The 24,098-nt window shown below is 48.0% G+C and overlaps 1 protein-coding gene across 16 annotated transcripts in view; it reads left to right on the forward strand.

Annotated features, from left to right (window-relative positions):
- Tenm4 (teneurin transmembrane protein 4) overlaps nucleotides 1-24,098 on the forward strand; it is a 766,582-nt gene that overhangs the window by 541,115 nt on the left and 201,369 nt on the right. For 13 of the 16 annotated variants that reach the window (XM_042280283.2, XM_076547381.1, XM_076547372.1 and 10 more), the window contains 3 exons: nucleotides 3,448-3,703; nucleotides 13,557-13,655; nucleotides 14,846-15,081. In XM_042280283.2, coding sequence (XP_042136217.1) covers nucleotides 3,448-3,703; nucleotides 13,557-13,655; nucleotides 14,846-15,081 — 591 coding nt within the window. The remainder of the gene's footprint in view (nucleotides 1-3,447; nucleotides 3,704-13,556; nucleotides 13,656-14,845; nucleotides 15,082-24,098) is intronic. The other 3 variants (XM_076547377.1, XM_042280289.2, XM_076547380.1) reach the window with 1 other exon arrangement.

Raw genomic sequence — 24,098 nt, forward strand, 5'->3', positions numbered from 1 at the left:
GTGTGTGTGTGTGTGTGTGTGTATGAGTTCATCAAAGCATGCATGGGAAGTCAGGAAACAATTTGCCAGCCCCACAGTTACCACTTGTAAGTGGAAAAGACAAAACTTGAACTCAGAGCTGTGGGACACCAAGGCCCAGACCACTTCTGTGATCTACTCCTCTGCTCAGCACTTGAAGGGTACCACCGCATGATCTCAGTTTGAGGAGAGTCAGCAAAGACACCAGCCAGTGTTCAGGGTTTCTGCACATATAAAATGAAAGGTGTTGGAGAACCATGACAGCTACAAACATTTATTTATTTATTTATTTATTTATTTATTTATTTATTTATTTATTTGGGGTTTTATGAGACAGGATCTCACTATAACCCGGGCTACCATAGAACATTCTGTGTAGGCCAAGTTGACTTCAAACTCATATGAGGCAATCCTCCTGCCTCAGCCTCCTTCTGAGATTATATGCATGTGTCACCAAATAAAACCAAGGAGTTTTTAGGAGAACCAACAACGGCTTCTGGAAAAACAGGCTTGCCAAACTTTATACTCTAGTAGCCTTCACTGAAGGTGGTATCTGTAAAATAAAGTGGCTCAGACTACATGTGGCTGGATGGAGTGATATGGGTGGCTGCTGGATCTGTGGAAAGAGATTTTGGATTGAAACTACAGCAGAACTTTACAATGTTCCTGTGCTTCTAAAGTTACTGAGGCAGGTGTCACCTCTCAGACACATAGCAAAAGTCTTGTCTTAGGCCAGCTTGTCTCAGCCCAGACACTGCTCTCCTCTGTAAGGGTACTTTTACTGACTTTGGCCATGAACTACAGTGATCTGTGTTAGATGCAAAGGCACATTGGTTCAGAAGACAGAAGTCACACTCTGGTTTCGTAAGGACCTTTACTTTTTTCGACCTTAGCTTCCCCACCTAAAACAAAACAGCAATGGTGCCAATAATTCCCTCAAGGGCTTGTTGTGAGCATTAGAAAAGTTAAGGATGTGAAAGCTCATAGTAGGTACTTAAATACACAGCAGCATTTGTTAATATCAGTTAAGTAAAATGTCATAAGGGGATACCTTCTAAAACAGAGCAGATGAGTCTACCATTCCTTGCTGGCCCTGGACAGCCATGGCATGGTAAGATCACTCGCTACCTCTCTGCTGTGTGGAGCTAGAAAGGCCACACAGGGCATGGGCCACTCAGTCCAAAGGCTTCTTCTCATGCTGGGCTCTGCCCACATTCTGTCTGCCTCTATTGAAATGCTGCTTGTCAGGCCTGGTGGCTCACGCCATTAATCCAGCACCTGGGAGGCAGAGGCAGGTAGAGCTCTCTGAGTTTGAAGACAGTCTGGTCTACATAGTGCAGTGGTTCTCAACCTTTCTAATGCTGTGACTCTTTAATACTGTTCCTCATAGGGTAGTGGTTCCCAACCATAAAATTATTTCGTTGCTACTTCATAACTGTAACTTTGCTACTGTTATGAGTCACAATGTAAATATCCGATACGCATGATATCGAGTATATGACCCCTGTGAAAGGGTCATTCAACCCCCAAAGGGGTCATGACCCACATTTTGAAAACTGCTGACATAGTTCGAGGACAGCCAAAGCTACATAGGAGACCCTGTCTCATACAGATAAACCAAGCTGCTTGAGAAGAGCTGGACACAGCCAATGGCCCTACCCTTGCTTACTTTCTTGAACAAGGCGATTTGCTCACTCAGAGAAGAGAGACTACTCTACCTCCACAGGTCATATTGACTTCTAGGTTCTCACCTGTCCCCTCAAGGGACAACTGTGCCAGCTCTCTGCTAATCCAGGACTTCAGCATCTTTAGAAAGAGTGGGTTTCAGCCACACTGGATGGACTCTGGGGACCCTCCTCACCAGCAATGAAGTTTCAGCCGCTCCTGACCTTTGAGGGTCACATGGCTGGAGTCGATCGTTATAGGGAAGCTGATGCAAGAGGAGGCTGGAAGGCAGGAATTCATCAGAGTCCAGAGGGTCTGCAGGCCCAGCACACATTTTACACTGAAGGTAGCAGCTTGGAATGTGTCGCCTTGGGATGAATTATCATTTCCTTCTCCATTCTACTTCTAACCTCCTCCCCCAGTGTCCCACCAGATTCACTTTGTACCTCTTTGCCGTAAGAAGTAGCTTAAAAAGCAGAGTGATACAGCCTCCATTAACGTATCTCTTTCCTGTCAGCTACCTAATTTGTTCTCATTGTAGCACTTTCATCTCAGTAATAAAGGCACTTCCCATTTCACAGATGAGAAAACCGAGGCTCAAAGAGGTTGAGTGATTCATCCGGGGTTCTATGTTTAGTAAGTGGCGGAATCTAGACAGGAGTCTAATTTTCTAACTTCTCCCCCGTTACACTATTTGCTTTGTGAGAGGAGGCTTCTGGAGTAGCTTAGGTGAAAGGGAGTCAACCACAGACCTATCATCAGGACACAAATAGCGTCCACTTTACCACATTCCCATAGGAACTGGAAGCATCCACTCCAAAACCTGGATTTTACTTGCATATTAGTGACAATAATAATACCTGTTGCTCTAGGTCACTGAGGGGACTGAAGAAAATGTTTATCTCAGTCTTCTCATCTGTGTGGGGGCTCAGAACAGCATTTGGCACACAGTGTGTGCTCAGTAAGTATTCCAGTAGTTTTGAACCATCCCGACTCAGCATGTCCACCACTCTCAAAAGCCACCATCTCCCAGAGGACATCCAGTCTATACCTTCCTAGGTACATGTGCTTCATACAGATGTAGCCTCTGCCCTGGCCCTGTGTTCTTAGATCAGTCGGACTCGTAACTAACTGTACATTGTGCTTATTTACCTTGTTAATTTCATTTACTGTTCACCATTCCTTGGGGCAGTGATTCTCAAAGTGAAGCACGGGTCAGTCACTGGGAGGCTCTGTAAGGTCTGATTCCTGGGCCCCTTCCCCCGGGTTCTTGAATCTCTAAGTCTGGATTGGGGCACCAGAACTTCTATCTCAAACACACTCATTCCCAGGTGAGGAAGCTACCAGTGTGAGAGTATACTGTAAAGACGAAACCCACAAAAGTCTGACAGATAAAATGTGGAGTTGTTGACGGGAATCAAATTGTTGACATGGACAACTAGAGTCTCTCATGCTCACGCCTGCTCTCTATCCCTCGCTCTTGCTCTCAAAATCTTGTTTCTTATTACTCTCCTAAAGTTTAAGTTCAACCTATGGGGTGGGCATTTCTATTTTGTTCATTGCCCCAACACACACATAGAACAGAAGGAACTCAGAACTATCTGCGGACTCCGAACTGGACTGAATGAATTAATGTGTAATTTGCTAGTGCCAGATGCACTCATTCTGGCCCCCGCAGTCTTGTTCAGGCCTCTATGGCTGTTCCTCACCCCTAGGGGCGGCACCCAGCCAGCAGCACATTGACCATGACTGCTTGCTCCCTAGATCATCCCAGCGGCCTGCAGAACCACCCTCGGCTCCGGACACCACCGCCACCACTCCCCCACGCCCATACCCCCAACCAGCACCACGCGGCCTCCATCAACTCCTTGAACAGGGGCAACTTCACCCCCAGGAGCAACCCCAGCCCGGCACCCACAGACCACTCACTCTCCGGGGAGCCCCCAGCAGGCAACGCCCAGGAGCCAACCCATGCCCAGGACAACTGGCTACTCAACAGTAACATCCCACTGGAGACCAGGTGGGTCCCAGTGGACCGAGGCTGGGAGGGTAAAGGGAGGGCTGGGTGGGCAGAGGGCAGACCAACCAAGGTGTAAAGTCTATTGTTGGCCAGGTCAGCAGGGAATGTGTCTCTGCCGCCTATCACTTTAGAGAAGCTGGGATGAAATGCCTTGCCTTGGGCTGGAACTCTCCAATGGTAGGAGAGAGCTGTGGGAAGCTGGGATTTTAGAATCCACTGGAGCTGAGGTCCAGTGCTAGCCTGCTGCTTATTAAAGATATGATATCAGTCAAGTTGATAAACTCATGAACATCACTGCCCTGTCTACACAATGGCAATGAGGCTGGTTGGGCAAGACTTTTCATAAAAATAGGCAAGAAACGCACAAAGGAGGCAGGCACAGGTTTAGGATAAGGCGGGCATTCGGATCCACTTGGGATGGGTCCTCAACTCAGCCAGCTGTGTGTGATTTCACTGCTCTATGCCGAGCATCAGGCCTATCTGGACTGTGAAAGGTGCTCTTTGAAGGCCAGTCTCCCCTTCCGTTCTTGTTTCCTGGTCTATTGACCCTTCTGTACCCAGAAAGCCCTTAAGGTTTTCCCATCGGCATCGGTAGCATAGACTTTCGTATGGTGATTCCATGTATTCTACACACTTTGATGAGATGAGTTTTCCCATGATGCCCTCATTCAGGAGTTCTGGAAGTTGAGACTTAGCGAGTTTGTGACCAGCTCAGATCACATAGGAGGTTGATACATGGCTAGGACTCAAACCCAGGGTGCTAGACTCTCTGTCCAGTTATGTTGCCCTGTGGTTCATTCCCTTCTTCTGGGATTTGCCATGCGATGTTTCCCTCAGCCCAGGAACTGCAGCCAGGCTGAGTTCTGCAGCCATCTCCTTCCCCTGTGCTTAGCCACTGTTTTCCAAATTGTATGTGTGTGTGTGTGTGTGTGTGTAATTATAAAAACCATGCAGCTCACTTAAGAAATTATAGGAAAAGCCGGGCGGTGGTGGCGCACGCCTTTAATCCCAGCACTCGGGAGGCAGAGCCAGGCGGATCTCTGTGAGTTCGAGGCCAGCCTGGGCTACCAAGTGAGCTCCAGGAAAGGCGCAAAGCTACACAGAGAAACCCTGTCTCGAAAAAGAAAAAAAAAAAAAAAAAAAAAAAAAAAAAAAAAAAAAAGAAATTATAGGAAGATAAAAAGAGAATTAGATTATCTGTAATTCTACCACCTGAACAGAGCACTTTTGGCATGCCTCTCTCCCTGCTTTCTAATTCATAGGTGAAGTATTCCAGGCTGGTCCAACAAATCTTCTACCCTCTCTCTTAAAGAAATGGCACACATAGGTTTTCTTTCCCCAAACTCCTATTCTTTGTGAGGAATACAGAGACAAACCACATTTGAGGAAGGGAAATTAGCCCACACACAAAAGGTCCACCCACCTGCCTCTGCCTGGCACAGGATGATCATGGTGATGGTATTGGCACATTGAGTATGTGGGGTCTGCAAGAGAAAAATTACAATCCTTTGGTTACATTCTATACTTGTGGAGTCATTTTTCCAAACCCAAGTTTCTCAGAGATAAGAGCCTACCAGGGCCCCTCCAGTGTCTTAATTATTACCATTTCTCTTCACATCTTCTAAAATGCCTCTCTTGCCCTCATCAGTTACAGAGTGGATTCATTGTTGTTATCCCACCCAGGGTAGCCAATCAAGTCTCCATTATTTTCAGTGCTTATTGAGTGGGACATGGCTGATGGAAACCAGCACCTAATCAGTGGCTCTGGCCATCTGCATGGATCATGGATGCCATTCTCGCTACTTGGAAGTTCGTTTTAGAAGCAAAGTAGGACTTCCTCCTGTGAGTCTGTAAGTTTCTCATGGGAAAGAGAGGCAGGAGAAGGGCACCAAGAGAGGCTTTCCAGATGGTCAATATGTGATGTAAAGGTTGTCCCAACTCACCTCCCCTGCCCCATCAGCTAGAACTTGCCTGCCTTGTTGATCCTCTGTCCTCCTGTCTCCATTTCTTAGAATGAATGAAACTGGGCTTTCATCTTTCATTATCATTCAGATAGTGTCCATCATAGAGCAGTTAGTAAATAGAATAAGCAAGAAGAAAAATACTACTTCAATCTACCAAAAGGTGCATATAGGCATGCACACCCTTTCATAATTCATCAGTATACATGCTGCATACCATTATTATATATAGTTAGATTGCATATATTTAATATTCAGTGTACGCATGTAGCCCTCTCCAAGTCTATGCTCTTCCGGGCTTCTGCACAGGCCTCTGCATGCTGCCACTGGTTACCTTGTTCTTCACTTCTTAGTCTAGCTGAATCCTACTTAGTCCTGAAGCCCAGCTGAGTAGCTGAAGAAGGCCTCCTCTGTGTCTCCAGAGTTCTGTGCATCTGAGGATAGCCCACCAAACAAAGAGTGGTACCAACTCTGCTAGATGACACAGTCAGAATTCTGCATGTTAATGTTGACCTTACCAGGCTGGTGGCACCAGACTAACAAGATGAAGTGGAAGAGAGAGAGAGTTGCAGAGTTCAGTGGGTGGAATCAGTCACTGAGCATCAGGAAAAGGTTGTGGACTTATTTAAGTAGATGGGCATCCTCTTACGTTGGCTTTCAAGCATGCTGAACCTTTTGTGTGACATATCAAATAAGTTCACACTTGAGAACCATACAATCAAGTTAACAAAAAAAAAAAAAAAAAAACCAGACAGAACAACCAACCAACACACACACACACACACACACACACACACACACACACACACACACACACACATCTCATAATGCTTTAGGTAAGTTAATGATTTTGTGTTTGGCCACGTTCATAGCTATCTTCAGCCACATGAGATCTGTACGTTAAACATAACTGCCTGCTGAGTGAATTATTCAACATCCCCAAGCCTTGATTTCTTCATTGACAGATTAGGATATAAAATTATGCTTTTCAATGAGTTTGGAAAGAAGCACATGTAAGGAACACACATACAGTGCCCAGCATCTAGAAACCACACTGTAAGAGCTGTTCCCATATTTTCATAAAGCTCTGCTTCCATATGTCAACGCTCTGAAGAAATAAGTCATTGAGAAAATATCCATGAGTCCCTACCCAACACAGGAGTGAAGAGGAGTGGGAAGGGTCTGTCCCTTCACTGCTTTGCAGAAGTGTGGCCTGGTGTCCTGAGGATATGGCAGGCCACTCACCATCTAGAGTGTTTCAAAGCACAGTCCTCAGGGTCAGATACACCCCGCCCCCCCACACACACACTCAAATTCCCACCCTATTGCTCACTAGTGGACCTAGACCTTGCGAATTTTCACCCCTGAAAACAATAGTGATTTCTGGTTCCAGTTGCCTATTACTACATGACAGATTCCTCCCAACTTAGTGGCTTAGGAAACACGCAACTGGTTCTTCACAGGGGAAGTCAGGAGGTAGAAAGGGTTTGGGATACAAGACTCTTCTGCTCCACATTGTGTTAATCGAGTCAACTGATCTTTAGCACCCATCACATGCATTTCACTTGTCTGTGGGGACTCCTTCAGCCCTAAGGTACCTTGGGACTTCTGCTTATGATCCTCTGAACAGGACAGTTGTGTGAATCAGGGTTCCAAGATGTTGAGACAAAAGCCATTGATCCTCCTATAAGTTGGGCCTAGAAATGGCATAGTATTGATTCTGCTTTGTTTTCTTGGTTGAGCTTGTCATGGGCCAGTCAAGTTCAAGCTCCACTTCTCAGTGGGAGAAGTGTCAAAGCTTTGGCAGCCATCTTTAACCCAGCATCCTCCACCAACAGGCTTTTCTTTTTAAAAAATTTTATTTATTTTTAAATTTTTTTATTTTACATATCAATCCCAGTTCTTCCCCCCCCCCTCCTGCCCCCTTCCATCTCTCCCAATCCCGCCCACTATCCACTAAGTTGAGGAAGGACTAAGCCCCTCCCCCTTGTGTCAAGGACGAGCAAGGTGTCCCACCCTAGGGAATGTGTTCCAAAACGCCATTTCATGCACCCGGGATAAATCCTGGTCCCGCTGCCAGGGGCTCCCCAAACAGATCTAGTCACATAACTATCGCCCACATTCAGAGGGCCTAGTTGAATTGAAATATGCTGTTTTAGGGGCTCCACTAATTCACAGTAGTACTTGTTATCTGTAAACACAGCAAAGAAAACAGCCCCTTGCAACAGACTGTCATGGCAGAGGAAGCTGGGGGATGCACTGTGCTTTAATTACTGCGGGGTCCCCAGCACATGGCACAGTGTTTGCCACAGCATGGTAGGGCCTTAAAATATGAACATGCAGCTAAAAAGAGTGGAGTGGCGCGGTGGTACACGCCTTTAATCCCAGCACTTGGAGGCAGAGCCAGGCAGATCTCTGTGAGTTCGAGGCCAGCCTGGTCTACAGAGCAAGATCCAGGACAGGCACCAAAACAACACAGAGAAACCCTGTCTCAAAACAAAACAAAACAAACGAAAAGAGTGATGATGGAGCACATGGGTGACTAAATATGTTTAACTGAGACATGAGTGGGGAAAGGGACAGCCTCCCAATGGCCCCAGAGCCATGTGACTGAGATGAAGAGTCAGAAGTCCTGAGGAAGGAAGTCCTGAGAGAGGAAGATGAGGAGGCCCAATAGAGCCAGTCCCACTTGACAGGAGGTCTCCAACAGCTTTTGCCAATACCCAGGAGATCTCCCCCTGGTACTCCCACCCCCATAGCTGCTGGTAGGGTGACCAAGAGGGATTATATTTCATCCTGGCAGAAAAGTAAGGCAACCAGAAGGATGGACAGTGGGAGTTTCCGGGGGCTCGTTCCCTTCTTATCCCCTGTACCTCTTCCAATCCCCACGGTTAACTAAGTCCTCCAGGGAGGATCCTGGACATACTTGGGCTGCCTAGACCTGGAGTATGTCCTTCAGGAGCGTCTGTGGTTCTTCTATGTGGAGCCACGTGTTGAAGGTCCCCCAACCTCTGATCCACTCCTTTGACACGCGGTGGCATCAGCATTTAATTGATTTCACAGGGACTGGCTGATTAATAACCCACCAGGCTCCCGTTGGATGAAGGGGAAGCCTAAACAGAAGGCTGCCAAGCCTCTGCTCTGCCTCAGCTCATCCCAGGACTGGGTCAGGAGCCTGGAACCTTTTTGTAGTCATACTGAATTTGAGAAACCACCTCTGTGACCTCAGGGACGAGGGCTACCCTGTGATCTCTAGGCCAACCCTACTGTGGTGAGATGGGCCTTTCAGAGGTTAGCTGCAGCCCGGAAGAGCTGGGGTTTTGTTTGTTTCTTCCCTTCGTTCATGTGTCTGAAGACCAGGGGCGTAGCTGGCTCCTCAGGAGTCACTTGGCTGAGTCACTGACACCTGCACGCCATGGGGTGTCAGCTGCAGCATGTAGGGTATGGCCCCTACTGCCCTACACCTCTCAATGGAGATGACAATCAGATGGGACGATGGCCGTCCCAGGGCTTTGTGGACAGAAACAGTCCAGCACAGTGGCTCATGTAAGCACTCTGACTGTTGGGTGAGGCCATCCTGAAGACCTACTTCTCTTGAAGGTCAGGGGACTTCCCTTCCCAAGACCATTTGTTCTCCCCTTTTGAGGCTAATTCTTCCCGCCCTGGATCACACTGGTAGGTCTGGAAGCCTCAGCTTCAGGCTGCTGAGGGACTCTTCTGTGTGTAAAGGGGACCAAATCCCTCCCCATTCAGAGAGGGTCTCCTGGAGCAGCGCAGCACTTGCCTGCCAGGCTCCCTCTCTGGCACAGCAGAAGTCAAAGACACCTGCTTTTAGTCCCATTCCTGTTGCTTCCTTTCCTTAGGAACCTCAGAGGTCTTGCCAAGCCTCAGGTTCCGTAACTGCAAACGGAAGTAGAAACACCACCCACCCTCGAGAAGATTATACCTTGTCATAAGTCAATCATCCATACTTGAGCTGCCAGCAGGGGTGAGGAGGGAGCTGCCCCAGGGGTGAGGAGGGAGCTGCCAGCAGGGGTGAGCAGGGAGCTGCCCCAGGGGTGAGGAGGGAGCTGCCAGCAGGGCTGCAACCCCAGGTGGGCACAACAGCTTGTGATTCTAAGAAAAGCGCTAGGAACCTTTTATTTCTCAGAGGAACGGGACATCTAAAGTGTTGGGGGGGGGGTTTGTATAAAATTTAGGGAATTCATGATCTGGGAGTCAGGACACCCATGACTCAATTTCTGCTCTGCCACTCACTGACTTGTGTGGGTTTAGGATCAGGATACAGGTTTCCCTGGACCTGTGTCTCCTCATCAGTCCCACAAGCCAAATAATTTGACCCAGAACTAAACAGAATTTGAAAAGTATAGCGTAAGGTTCCCTGGACCTCAGTCTCCTCATCAGTCCCACAAGCCAAATAATTTGATCCAGAACTAAACAGAGTTTGAAAAGTATAGCGTAAGGCTGTTTCACCACAGCGACAGCAGTCTGAATCAGCATCACTTTCAGCCAGTGCGTGTGTCCCCCTACCCCCCAATCCTAAGTGACGTAAATGACGAATGCCCGAGTGAGCTGGCATGCTAACAGAAGCACTTTCAGAAGATCCATCGCTGTGTAGCTTGAGAAATCCTTCATTCCGTTCCATTGCCTGTCTCCTTATCTTCCGTCTCTGTGCTTTTAAGTGACACTTGTCAGCTCTCTCCCTTTCCAAACATGTTTCTTTTTAAATTGTAAATGTTAAAATAGGGCTGGAGAGGGTTCAGCTAGGCAGGCGCTTACGTTCCAAGTGCGAAGACATGGTGTGATCCCCAGAACCCACATAAAAATTCAGGGTGTGATAGTACACGATATAATCCCACTGCTGGGAAAATAGAGACAGATGAATCCCTAGAGCTTACTGGCCAGCCAGTCTAGCCTAATTAGCAAGCTCCGGGCCAGTGAGAGACCCTAGCTCAAAGAAAAAAAAAAGATGAATGATGCTTAGGGCTCGGCACCCAAGGTTATCCTCCAACCTTCTGATGCACCAGCACACATGAACATGCATACAGACACACAGATTAAAAAGAAAAATCACTTGATCTAGGCACTTGAAATATCCTATCATTAACATTTTGAGCTTATTTCTTGGCCTTTTTTTTAAAAAAAAATTACATGCTTATTTGTTTACTTTGTGGTGATTATGAGGCACAGGCTTGATTCTCTGGAATGTAGGCCGATGCCAAACTCGTAAGAGTTCCCAGAAACAGGCTGTGCAACCAGCATCAGTGCAGTAAGGCTGCGGAACTCTGGTTAGGTCCTCTGAGCTGACACTGTGCGGCCTCCTCGTGCAGGGGGAGATAGGATGAAGAGAGACTAAAAATCCTCCTCAAAACAAGAGACTAGAGGAGATAATAATAACCACCGCCTGCTGCTGTCTCTAGGCACTATGTGTCTGCCATATGCCGCCGGGTAGGCCTCCTTCTGCATATACCGAATCCAGCAGCACTCAGCTCAGATCTATTTAGTGACTGCATGTATGTAGCAAGCCGTCTTCTCGGACATAAAGGACAACTGCCTTACAGAACTGGAATTACATGGGAAGAAACAAACTAGGCAGACAAGCATCCCTGTGTTCCCCATCATCATTTCCTGAGATCTTACATGATGGCTTGACACAGTGTGTGTGCGTGCGTGCGTGCGTGCGTGCGTGCGTGCGTGCGAGCATGTGTGTGTGTGCGTGTGTGTGTGTGTGTGTGTGTGTGTGTGTGTGTGTGTGTGTGCGCGTGTGTGTGCGTGTGTATGTGTGTACTAAAGCAGTGCAAGGAGTCAGTGAGTGGCTGGGGGAAAGATGGGGAACTGCTGGAAGCAGGTGAGAAGCCATCGCTGTGGAAGGAGGTATGATGTAAGGGAATATGTACAGAAGGACAATTCAGGCTTAGCTTGTTTGAGAGAAGCAAGGAAGCCAGTGTATCTGTACCAGGAAAATGACTTTGAAGGAGCAATCCAAACCAGATCTTGTAAGATCTCTGGGCCTGGGAAAGACTGGGAAGGGTTAAGTGCAGAGAAAAGATCCACACGTTCACCTCTGGCTGTGTAAGTGAGCAGTTACCATCCTTTGATGGATTCTCCGAGTGACTATCTGCCTAAGGCGGAGGAAGGATGCAGCAGGGGGGCTGGAATTCAGATCTGCCTTGTTCCTCAGGCCTCTCCTGGACAGTGCTTACTGCCGACCCCTGCACTCCTCCCAGGCTCTGGGAGCCTCACAGCAGAAGATCCCGGTAGTGACGGCCCAGGCTCTGTTTTGTGACTCTCTGCAGGACAAGGCCCACTAATGCCTCATTGTCAATGTCCTAGCTACAAAACGGTATCACTTTGTACTCCGCTGTCCTTGGGGTGTTCGTGGCGTGGGACCTCCAGATGGTCCTTACAGTCTCTCTTTGGTTGGAGGAAGTGGCAGGCAAAGGTCAGACTGTGTAGAGAGCACAGAGGTGTGGAGCTGAGGGTCTGAGCTCTGGGCCCTGACAAACCCGCTCCAGGACGAACGCTGCCACCTCTTCCCCGTGTGATCCGACCTCAGAAAAGTTGCCTCTCTGAACTGTGTCCCACCAGCCTGAAAGGGGAGGTGACAGAGCTGGCTCCATAGGAATAGGGGTGTAGAACAAATGTAAGTCAATCCCAGAGCTCCTAGAGCAGCAGCCCATGTGTGGGGCTACAGGATAAGGCAACCATCCCAGCTAGCATCATCTCAGCGGACCCCATCACAACCTATGCATCTTAGTGTTATAATCACCAGCGTGCAGCAAGGATGATTAAAAGAAGTTAAGATTTTTACCCAGACTCCACCAGGAAGTCCTTGTGCCGGAGTGGTCCATTCTACAGCCCAGTAAGAGGTAGAAGGGTTCCTTGGCAGTACTGGAGCCCAGAACTGGCTTGCTGCCGTCCCTCCTCCCTCTGGTATGTCCTACCGTGAGGCGGCAGCAGTCCTGAAACCAGCTGGAAGTGGGATCCAGAGCACTTGAGGGGCAATGGCATCACCTAGCAGTTGAGACCCAGATGGCTGTCTTCATCCCGGGGCACAGTCAGGTGAATGCATAAGCATTACCCTGCCCTCATGGGTAAAGATCCCGCCCTATGTCTTCAGGGGACTGTCTTGCTTACTAATCAGTTACCACCCAGTTCTCACACAAGCTGAAGGATGGTGAGACTCCAACCAGGTCCTCATCCACAGGGACTTAAGAAAAATACAGATTCTTTGGCCCTATCTCAGGGCACCAATTGAGTCCCTGGGGCTCTGCTAGACCCAAGCAGGGTACGGCTTTCCAGAATGTTCTCCTTCTTTAGAAGACAGTGGCCACAAGTGCTTGGTGTTCTTGTGTCTTCAGAGAAGCCAAGTGGGTGTTTCCAGATGCTGCTTTAGCAGATGTGGAGTGAGTCAAGGAGAGAACGTTGGGCTTTGGATCCAGATAAACAAGTTCAAATTCTTGCTTTTGAACCTTGTTGCTGGTGACCTTGGCAAGTCCCACGACAACTCCATATCCCAGTGTCCTCATCTGTAGAAGTGGGATCACCCTGACTTCTTTGCATAGCATCTATTTTGAAAATTTGAGAAAATGGATAGAATGTGCCCAGCCCGCTGCTGGGCACCTTCCAGTCCTCCTGGCTGAGAACCGGAGTTGGATGCACACAGCTTCCAGCCTTGCGGGTTTGTATCGAGTGCTCCCTCTGGATGCTGTGTGCCAGGTGGATCCTTTGCACATGTGGCTTTGCACACTGACCTGTTGCCTGGAGCCTTTGTCCCCGCTGGTCTCATGCACAGCCGCCCGCACCCGACAGCCACTCTTCCTTTGTTTCTATACTACCCCCTTCATCGATGCATGACTCATTGCCTCATTCATGTCTCCATGTGTGCGTAGAAACCTAGGCAAGCAGCCCTTCCTAGGGACATTGCAGGACAACCTCATTGAGATGGACATTCTCAGCGCCTCCCGCCATGATGGGGCTTACAGTGACGGGTAGGTGGCACCCCCATGCTCCTCCTTTGTGTGTGCTCTCCTGGTCGCTCCTGCCCTTGCATGCAGACCCCTGAGACCTTTCCCTGGGAATGCCTGGGGGAAGGGATGCCATGTTGCATGTACATCCCCAAGTCCATGTTCAACTTGCAAGTTTGTCCTTGGAATACCCTGCCACTCCCTACTCCCCACCCCCAGCATATTAACAGCCGTCTTGTTAATATGCAGTCCTCAGCATCTCATCGGCTGCCTTCGCCATTCTGGAAATCATCTCATGTAGCAATTTGTACACAGCACAGGCCCTGTGTCTTATGTATTCTGGCCTTGAGTGTACACTCTGTGGTCTGAATGTCTTCTACCCTAGGAGGAGTGGGTTTGTCCTAAGATTTCAAGGCTGTGTGGTACAAGTCACGAAGTCCACCCAAGATTTGCTTAAGTCCAAGGCCATTTGCATGGCCATGGTTCAGGTCACGTTGTGCAGGATTTTTCAACACCTCCTCTGGCCACAACCATGTACTTTGATTATACTCCACTGCCTTCAAGACTGCAGCTGGGCTACAGTGTGGAATTGCCAGTCTTTCCTCCACATAGCTTTCACATGGGCTCTGTAGGCAACAGCCAGGCTCCTGAGGCTGTGAGGGCACTGTTACCAGCCATCCACTCATGGGCAGAACTTAGTAGTGACTTCTTGGCTTCTACCCCAGCAAAGCCTCATTTAAAAAGAAGGGCTTCCAGCACCTTACCAAGGTATACTGGAATGCAGGTATTGGAACAACAGGAAAAAAAGTAAATACCAGTAGCCTCCAGGAGACAAGCAGGACTTTAGACACTCCCTGAGCTATTGTAATGACTGTAGAAAACAGACCCCACCCCCCACCCCAGCTCCACTGTTCCCAGGAAAAGGACTTCAGGGCAACCTCTGTTGAGTGAGTCGTGCGCCCGCCTTGGGTGGGTGTTCCTGTGGGTAGCACTGTCCTACTAGTGCTCTGTGGAAACGTGTCTTCTTGTGCCCTGTCTGTGGTCCAGTCTGTGATTTTCCTGACCCTGTCATCTTCCCTGTGATGATTCTTTCTCTCTCTCTTTCTCTAGGCTCCTCTGCATGCTCCTTCTTCCGCGCCTCTGTCCTACAGGTTGGCCTGGGTACCTGGTTATCTGGCAGACCCTGACACCTTCCCGCCTCTCTCCATCCACAGGCACTTCCTCTTCAAGCCAGGAGGCACCTCCCCGCTCTTCTGCACCTCATCCCCGGGGTACCCTCTAACATCTAGCACCGTGTACTCGCCCCCACCCCGGCCCCTGCCCCGCAGCACCTTCTCCCGACCAGCCTTTAACCTCAAGAAGCCCTCCAAGTACTGCAACTGGAAGTGTGCAGCCCTGAGTGCCATCGTCATCTCAGCCACACTGGTCATCCTGCTCGCATACTTCGTGGGTAAGCACGTCCATCCTCCCCACCCCCCAGCCCCCCATGGCTCCCATTGGGCCCAACCAAAGCGCCTGGGGGCATCAAAGGCACTGCACCAGCATCACAGTCATAGGACACAGGTCGTACCAAGAAGTCTCACATTGGTGTGGTCTGTGACCCATGCCATAGGGGCACTCTGTCCTCTGTGCTTGGGTCAGGAAGGCTGAACTGAAGAGCAGACAGGGAGATGATCCTAAGGGTGAAAGGAAATGATCAGGAAGGCTCCAGGTGAGTTTCAGGCAGGGTGGTATGGTAGCATTGTAGAAACTGCCAGAAACTGCCATGATTGTTCAAGTACAGTTAGAACCCAAGGAAATCCTGCAGGAGAAGCACTAGGCCCCAGTGAGTGGAGAGCTGGCTGAGGGAAGAGCAGAGGTCCAGAGCCACACTGGTTGGGGGGGGGGGGGAGTTCCTACCTGACCTAAGGGTACATAAGAAAGTCCTCAGTTTCTGTGACTTGTGGCTCTGCTCCAGCAGATGGCTTCTCCTTGGCATTCTTTGGACACATTTCTAGCAAAATCTGGTTTCCTACTTGTGATTCCCCTCTTTGATCTTCTCCTGGGAAAGCAATTAATCTAAAAAGAAGTGGGCTCAGTGAGGAGTCTGAGACCTCTATGATAATAAGCCTCTGAGGAAAGGAATCCAAAGTGGCTTACTTAGCTATGGGTGCCTTTTCCAAGGTTGGAGGTAGATGATGCTAGCCTAAGAAGGCCTTGAACCCATGTTAAGGAGTTCAGAGAAAATTCTGGAAGCAAATGGGATTGTCAGTATATGCCAATAAGTGGAATTATAACTGACCAGCAGAGGCCAAAGAAAGACAGAGTACTTCCCCCTATGAAGAACTCTCTAGCAGGCTGTCAACATGGGTGCAAAGTGAACCTGTCTTAAGAGGCACTACCACGCCATCACAAAAAAAATAATAGAACATGAACCAACACTTGTTTTGGAAATGAAAAAATATTTGGAACACAGATGGAGTTCAAATGTTGTTGTAAACTGTAAGTTAAATTTCCTCTAATGGGTCCTCGGTTTCTTAAAATCAGTCAGGAAGGTGACAGTTCCAAGAATATTCTAATATCTCCCCTATGTCAGGTCTGTTTTTTCCTTATGAATATAGGCTTAGAGAATGCATAGCTCTGAAACAAGATGGGGCACAATTCCTATGTCTTCTACCAATAATTTGTTGTTGCTACCTGGAAAGCTACATTGAGAAAGATCATGAGGCTATATTCAGATGAAACATAAAAGAATCTCTGTGATTGATTAGTGATGTCTGTCATGATCACCTTGGAGCAAACAGGGTGGGCACATTATTGGGTAGACAATCAGAGAACCATTGAAGAGCTATCAGCAATGGTAGGCCAGTTAGGTTTTCATTACATAAAGAAGGAACTGATGGCAGAGCATTAGGAAGTGGCTACAAATAACTAGTCAGGAAAAACTGATGGCTTCATGACAATGTGGGCATGGGGAGAAAGGAGGTAGATGTAAGATAAGTTTAGGAGAATTTGCAACTCCAATCAGAGGTAGTCAGTCCACAAATAACACATCCTCTCTAAGAGTAAATACACACTTGTGATAAATGTAAGGCTGGATTATAGCAATCACACCCAAGAAAAACCCCAAAGAGGCAAGCCTAGGCATTCCCTTTGTCATTTGGATAGACTCAGCAAGGGCTTGGGAAGAGCATGGCCTCAGTATCAGACAGTCCAAGAGACCAGCTCTCCCACATGGCAACTGCTCCCCCTCAGACTGATTTCCCAGAAGGATGTCTGTGAGGCTGGAGTTAAACAGTGCAGGGGAATGCACTACAGATGTGGGGACCAGCCACCCCTTTTTTCAAGGGCTGGAGATGTTATCCTTGGTACCTGGTCTCTTCCAACTGATGAAGGCTAGAATGAGCATGTGGGCATCTTGCTTGGCCATAATTGCAGGCTGTAATGACTAACTTGTAAGGAACTATCAATTATTAAAAATCAAATTAATTGTTTCAGCCAAGCACAAATATCTTAACAATGACTCTTTTCCAGCAGACCAACTGATCTAATCAACAGGCAAAAAGCACAGATATTTAATTAGATTTTTGATGAAAAATTGTGTTTAATTTCAAGTATAATCAATTATTAATTACTGCAATGAGTGAGTCTGACTGGGTTTACTAATTAACTCATTTAAAAATTATGAATAACCTTTTCATTTATAATTATTTTCTACAGCCTATCAAATTCCAGATAAGACTTGCATCACCTAGCCAGCAGAGAGGAGACAGAAGCAGAGGGCGGGAAAGAATGTTGCTTCTGCTAATATCTGCCCAGGGCAGCCATATCAAGGTGGTGATCCTGACAGATCTATTTGACATTCAGCCTCTTAGTTGGGAACTGTGCTGAAAAATGAGCAGCCAGTGACCTTTAAGTTTCAGACATATTTACTGGTATTTTCATGAGAAAATAGAGAAATTGGAGTTAACACTCCATGGAAACTTGCTTTGGGCTCTCTCCGTTCACTTCCCCCAGCAAGCTTTATTTGGCTAGGGTGAACCCCCCTCCCCCCACGGAGGACCTTCTCACGGCCATGTGATATCTGCAAAGGGGCAAATGTAGGTCTTTTCTACTCCAAAGGACTCCCATTCAGACAGGCAGCCATGCGATGTGTTCACCCCACTTGACTCTTCTTCCTGTTTTCAGATCCTTGCTGGTCTCCATTGATTACCTTACCTTTCCTTTTCTAGAGAAATCTGCTTCAGAACAACGCGGAGAGAGTGGTATTTTAATGCTGTGCCGTCGTGCAAACGAGGCTTTATTCTTAGCATTTTGATCATGCTTAGAGCATTTTCAGTAAAACAAAGCTACATGTAGACTAGGAAGGATGCCAGTGGTCACTGTCATTCACAAGATCAATTGCTCTTAGTTCTGGGTTTTCCACAGGCCTCTTTCTAGCTCAGACACCTCACTTGTACTTTTCTATTGAAATCTCCTAGCCCCACTGGATTAGGATCCTTTGCAGATGAGGACCCTGGGTCCCACAGAGCTAAAATGACTCACTTACTGTCACGTGGCTAACATCTCCCAACCATAGGGATTCTGACACTTGAAAAAATACTTTTAATCTTTGGAGCTCAGTCTTTCCCCTTATGTTATAGCTTTCCAATCTTGATTTAAAAAATATATATATCTCAAATGTGGCCTTGGCATTGGGCCACATCAGGACATGCTTCTTCTTTCTGGGCCCTCCCAGTGATTCTGTGGAATCAGCATTTCTTTCTCATGGGGATCTAAAGCTCAAAGGGACAACTTTCCAGGATGCTACAGGCAGTAAATGACACAGCTGCCATTCACTCAAGGCTTGGGGTCTCCAAAACCATGCCTTTAGGCATGGTGCTCTAGGTCCTTAGCTCAAATGGATGATGCCGAACTGAAAGACCCCACTTCGGGCCCCACCTTGGATCTTCATTCACTGGGTAGGCTTAGACACCTTTCTAAACCTCTCAGAACCTCAGCTTTGCATTTACATATTGTTCATACAATGTGCATGGCTGGTATGAGTGACAGATCCCCCCTGGAGAGCCTGGCTTCTGAAATTAGGCCACTGACTTTAAGACCTCATCTCCACTGCTTGCAAGTTCTGCAGCTTTAGTTTCCATATCTGTAAAGTGGGGACACAAGTGGGGACATCACAGGGTTGCCATGAAATTTGAGGAAGAAAGTTTATAGAGTACCTACCCTGCCCTACACACACACACACACACACACACACACACACACACACACACACGTGGTGCAGAGAGATTAAGTGGAAGTTGGATACTGTGGTGACTTCTGTCATTGTCACAAGGCAGACTATCTTCCTCTTTATCTTTTGAGGGAAGACCTGGACCAAGCTTGCTTTGCTATAGCCTGCCAGCTTTCTAGTCTGCATTACTCACTAGAGCAGCTGAGAAAGCAAACGGGGCGCTTGTCAGAGCACATTTGTAGGATGTCTGGCTGTTCCAGGAGAGCAGCCACAAAAGGAATTGCCATCTAAAGTGCCCCCCCCGTGTCTCTTCTTTAACTAGGACAGAAGTTGACTTTGCTTCACTGACAGTTAGCTGTATCCACGTAAGGCTGACAGTTCCCCTTGCTTCTGTAAGCTGTGTAAACAGCAGTGGATGAGCGGCAGGTTACGATCTTGAGGATGCTTCAAGCACCTGTCTGGCGGGAGAGCCCGTGGAATCAGGTAGAGAAAGGCTTTCCATTTAGATGAAGGCCCCAGAGCACCCTGGGATGCTGGCTCTTCCACATCAAGTCCAGGCCCACCCTGAAGGGTGGGGATGCTTTAACTGTAATATCTTTAAGGAAGCATGGTGCCCTCCAGTAGTATAACCCATTGAGTCTTGTTTCTACTTCTACCTCTCAGCCTGGGATGTGATGGATGTAGATGATCTCATTCAGCTCCGTGCAGTCCATAGTTCCATGACTATAGGAATCGTACCAGCATACTCTCACAAACAGGAGCTGTAGCCACCTCTGGGTGGGACATTCCTGCATGCTCAGAAGCAGTGACAGATCTTTTTATTAATTAGGTCATATTTTCACCTCTACCAGAAACTGAGTGTGGGTTGAAAACACTATACAAACTCTGGCACCAAGTGGTGATAGTTTAATTCATAAGTGAGAACGTTGCCAAGCTTAATTGCTGTTCTTCAAGAGGCAGTTCTGAAAGAGCTTTGCTTGGTGGAACATTACTGCAGTGCTGAGTCTGGCGGAGCCTGAGTCATCCAGTTCCTGAGGCCATCTGGAAAGTGTCAGCAGAGGTGCACTTGGGCAATTAATGTGGTCACAGAGAATGTGCGCTCCTGAAAGATCTCTGACACCTCACCCGTTTATTGGTGACTTTCCTCATCACTCGGACAGAGGACCTAACAAAAACAGTGGGGAAGGAAGGCTTGATTTGGGCTTATAATCTAAGAAGGACCAGAGTCCATCATGGCACAGAAGGTATGATGGCAAAAACATGAGGCAGACAGCTACGTTTTATACGTAATCAGAAAGCAGAGCGTGCGCAGGAAGTGGGGCCAGGCTATGAAACCTCAAGGCTCACGCCCAGTGACTCACTTCCTCTAGCAAGGCTCCAATTCTTACAGATCCATAACATTTCAAGACAACGCCAACAGCTGGGAGCAAGAGTTTAAAATGTCTGTGGAGGACATTCCTCATTCACACAACAGCACCTCATAAACTGGCCTTCAGTGTGGCAGCAATACCACAGGAAGGGACGGTAGACATGTTGTCCCAAGAAGGCTGCAGTACACATCTCCTGTAGCCTATTATCTTGCCCAGAGCCCAGCACGAGGTGGCTGTGCTCAAAAAGGCTTTCTTGAATTAAGGACCTTACAGAATGCTTAAGTCTGCTGTAGGTAGTCAACTTAGAAAGATATGAGCCAAAGCATGGTGACAGAAATGTTTGTTTTACCTCCTGGGACTCAGGTACACATGAGTTGGACTTGAGAAGAATAGGGAAAACATTAGCCACGGAAGCTAGAGTGATGGTAGCACCCTCCCCAGTTCCTTATCGAAGTCTGGCTCCTCCATGCAGCCTCAGTTCTCAGATGTCCTTTGTTCCGTGAGCACAGACCTGCTGCACTTTGAGTCTGGGTGTTATTAGTGAGTGGCTAGGGTCATGGTTTCTCTATTCTCTTCCACCTCACATCGGGTCTTTTGGGCAGAAGCCATGGGTTTAGCTTTATAGCCCAAAGAATGGGGGAAGGAATCGATAGAACCTGATCTTTCATAGGGAGGAAGGGATGGAGATCCAGGATCCTGCATTAATGCCTTTTTCTCTAAGATTGATCCCTCTTGCTGCTCTGTAGGAATCGCTAACAGCAGCTCTTTACAACTGACATCAGACAAATACTTTCCAGCTCCCCCAAAAAGAAGGCCTAGAGACTGGCATGTCAGAAATGCTGTCCTGGAGAGCAAGCAGACTCACTCTGCGGAGTGTAGAGGACAGAGTCAGACATGAAGTGTAAAAAGGATGGGAGAGGCTTGGGAGATGGTCCATTGCGTATAAGCATGAGGACTGGAATTTGGGTCCCCAGCATCCGCAGAAAAATCCTGGCATAGTTGTACACTTGTCTGTAAGCCCAATGAGGTCAGGAGGACAAGACAGAAGGATCTCTGAGGGTTGCTGACCGCCAGCCTAACTCCATGTTTGGCTAGAAACTCGATCTCAAAGAAGTAAGATGGACAGTGGCAGAAGAGGACATCTGGTGTCCTCCTTTGGCCTCTGCCCACATGCGCAGGCATCTGGAATGAGAGGAGCGGCAAGTGCACAGACTTTATAGGCCCATGGTCTTGTCTGTGTTATTCCCCCCGCAGATACTAGCCCTGCCATCCAGGCAAGGCTCATCTTCATCATGCTCTCAGTTTTTTATTTGTAAGTCAGGAACAAAAATGAACAAACAAGAGACTGGCTGAAATTATGACTCACTCAACATGTTTCATCTCAGCATGAAAGAAAGTCTTCCAGTCTGAGGAGCTGCTCACAATAGAACAGTTTGGGGATAATCTTCCTGGCAGTAGAACTGCCAAGCAGTAGGTTGTTCTATTTGCTTACTTAGTTGTATGTTTGATTGTTCATTTGCTTTTTAATTTGAGAATTATGTAATAAAGAAGCTAATTGGAAAGGCGAGTGCCATGTGCCAAGGAGCGAAATGACACTGAACTAATGGTACCGGAGTGTTGTTACTTCTCCAGGCAGGCCAGGGAAAGAGGGAGTGCTTACCAGGGACTGGAGAAGGCCAGTCCAGGATGCTTCTTGGGAGCTTTGGTGCTCAGTAGCAAATGGTGGTGATGGAGCGGTACATGTCTCAGTCTCTCTCTCTTCCTTTCCTCCCATCTCTTGATGCTGGAACCCAATCAGCAGCCAGAACCCCTAGGAGCCACATAGACAAGCTTCAGAGAACATACAGCAGGTAGAAGGGAATTCCAGGGCAGACAGATGAAATCGGCCTTCCACAGCAATGTCCAGGGCTCTGACTGTAACCTCAGAGCCTGACATCAGCACTGAGGTACCACCGCCACTCAAGAATGTCTCCCGCACCCTCACACCTACTCAGACACGAGGCCCCTGCCCTTGCTTCCTAAATCAATTATTGCAATCCGATGGCCACATAGACACCATTCTGTGAGTTCTGACAGACAGGAAACCCGTCGCCGCCAATGTGAGCCAAGCATGGAACCTTTTCGTCCTTCTAGAAAGTTCCCTCTGCTCTTCATCATCAGCTCCCTTTCCTTACTCTCGGCCTCTTCCCTTCTCAGTTCAGGCACTGCTTTTTGAGAAGTGGGCTAAAGAATGCATTTAGCTACTAACTTTAAAATCAGCAGCTACCTAAAATAATGCTCTGACCCCGTTTAAGTGTTGAGAACATGTTAAGATATGTTCGGGTCTTTCAAGTTCCTGGAGCAGCGGTGTCTTGTCTCTGTACCTCAGGTGTAGTTCCTCTGGCACTGTCTGTCTCCCTGCCTGTTGTTGTTTGTCTTGTTTATCATCAGCCTGGACCTCACCCAATAGGCTAGGCTGGCTGGCCAGGAAGGCCCAGGGATCTGCCTGTTTGCACCTTCCCACTGCTGGGATGACAAGTGTATACCGTGCATGGATGTCTTTCTTTCTTTTTTAACATGAGTTACGAGAATGGGACTCTGAGTGTATCTTGGAGTTTCAGTGTGCTGCTGCACGTGACCTTCCTAAGGAGCAGCAGCCATAGCCTTAGCATGGCGGCATGAGTGCACAGGTTGATAGTCTTTGTGGGCACGTATTTTCCAGCGTGGCCCAGCTCTCTTCCTTGTCAAATTCATTAGCTCTATTACGGCTCTTCTCGTTTGTTGTATATAACACTTCCGTGGACGTCTTCACCTCACCGCCGCTGGTTCCTTCTTTCTTCCTCCAGAATGGGATTCCTGGGTGATCGGGTGTTGACAGGTCAACGCTGTGGAATAGGATTGAATCCCAGGCCCTACTCAGATGTCTAGTCTTCTCACTGTCCTGCAAACATGGAGCTTTGTGTGTGATCTTGGGTCATCTGAGATCAGTGGGAAGTGGGGGGTCACAAGTGACCCAAAGAAGGCAGCAGGTCTTCATTCTAGAGGGTGGTACCTGCCACCTGCTTCTCTCCCTGTGTTCTTTCTTTTTCAAGGCCCTCACCCAAGCCAAGTATGGGGGTACACTACTATAACCCCCACAGCCAGGAGACTGGTGTAGAACAGTGGGTTTGAAGGCAGCCTCAGCTGCAAAGCCAGACCTTGCCTCAACAAACCCAAGTTAAAAACCCACAAAAGAACTCTACTTGAATGCCATTATTCAGGGAAGCCCTTGAATACCTCTTGCACTAAGCCGGCAACTTAGTTATATGTCTTTCGGTAGCCTGTAATACTGTCTACAGTATTACACTAAATCACTATGACATTAGGTGGTGACTATCAGTCTCCACCACTGGGCTGCAAGCTCCATGGAGATAGAAAGTGTCCCCATCATGCTGTGCTGTCACCACAGCTGCTCATGTCCAGGTTCAACATGTGTTTGGCCAAAGTTCCTTGGAAGAAAGATAGACGGGCAAACACTGAGGCTAGAACCAAGCAAACACTAGACAGGGGATGGGAGGGACGAGGAGGGAGGAACAGAGGCTCCCAATTCTTTTGTGCTTTTGAAGTCTAGATGTCACATGAGTGGAAAATGACTGCTGGAAATGGGGTTGAGGATGGAACTAGAAGAGCGAAGGCCAGAGACAGCCGTGTAGGACCAGCCGGACTCTGCCTCAGTCTGTTCCTGGTTACTGGGCAATTTTATTCAAGAATCCTGCTGTCGACAGGCCTCTTTCTCCTGGCCTGGGAATGCAGTTAACAGGCCATTCTGGGGATAAAGCGACTTGCTGGCACCCAGTGCTAACTTAGAATAGCCACTAGCAGGGACAGTCTGTCTCCTGGCACCCTGGCAGACAGGACACTTTGAAT

The sequence above is a fragment of the Peromyscus maniculatus genome, chromosome 1 (genome assembly GCF_049852395.1).
Source record: "Peromyscus maniculatus bairdii isolate BWxNUB_F1_BW_parent chromosome 1, HU_Pman_BW_mat_3.1, whole genome shotgun sequence".
NCBI lineage: Eukaryota > Metazoa > Chordata > Mammalia > Rodentia > Cricetidae > Peromyscus > Peromyscus maniculatus.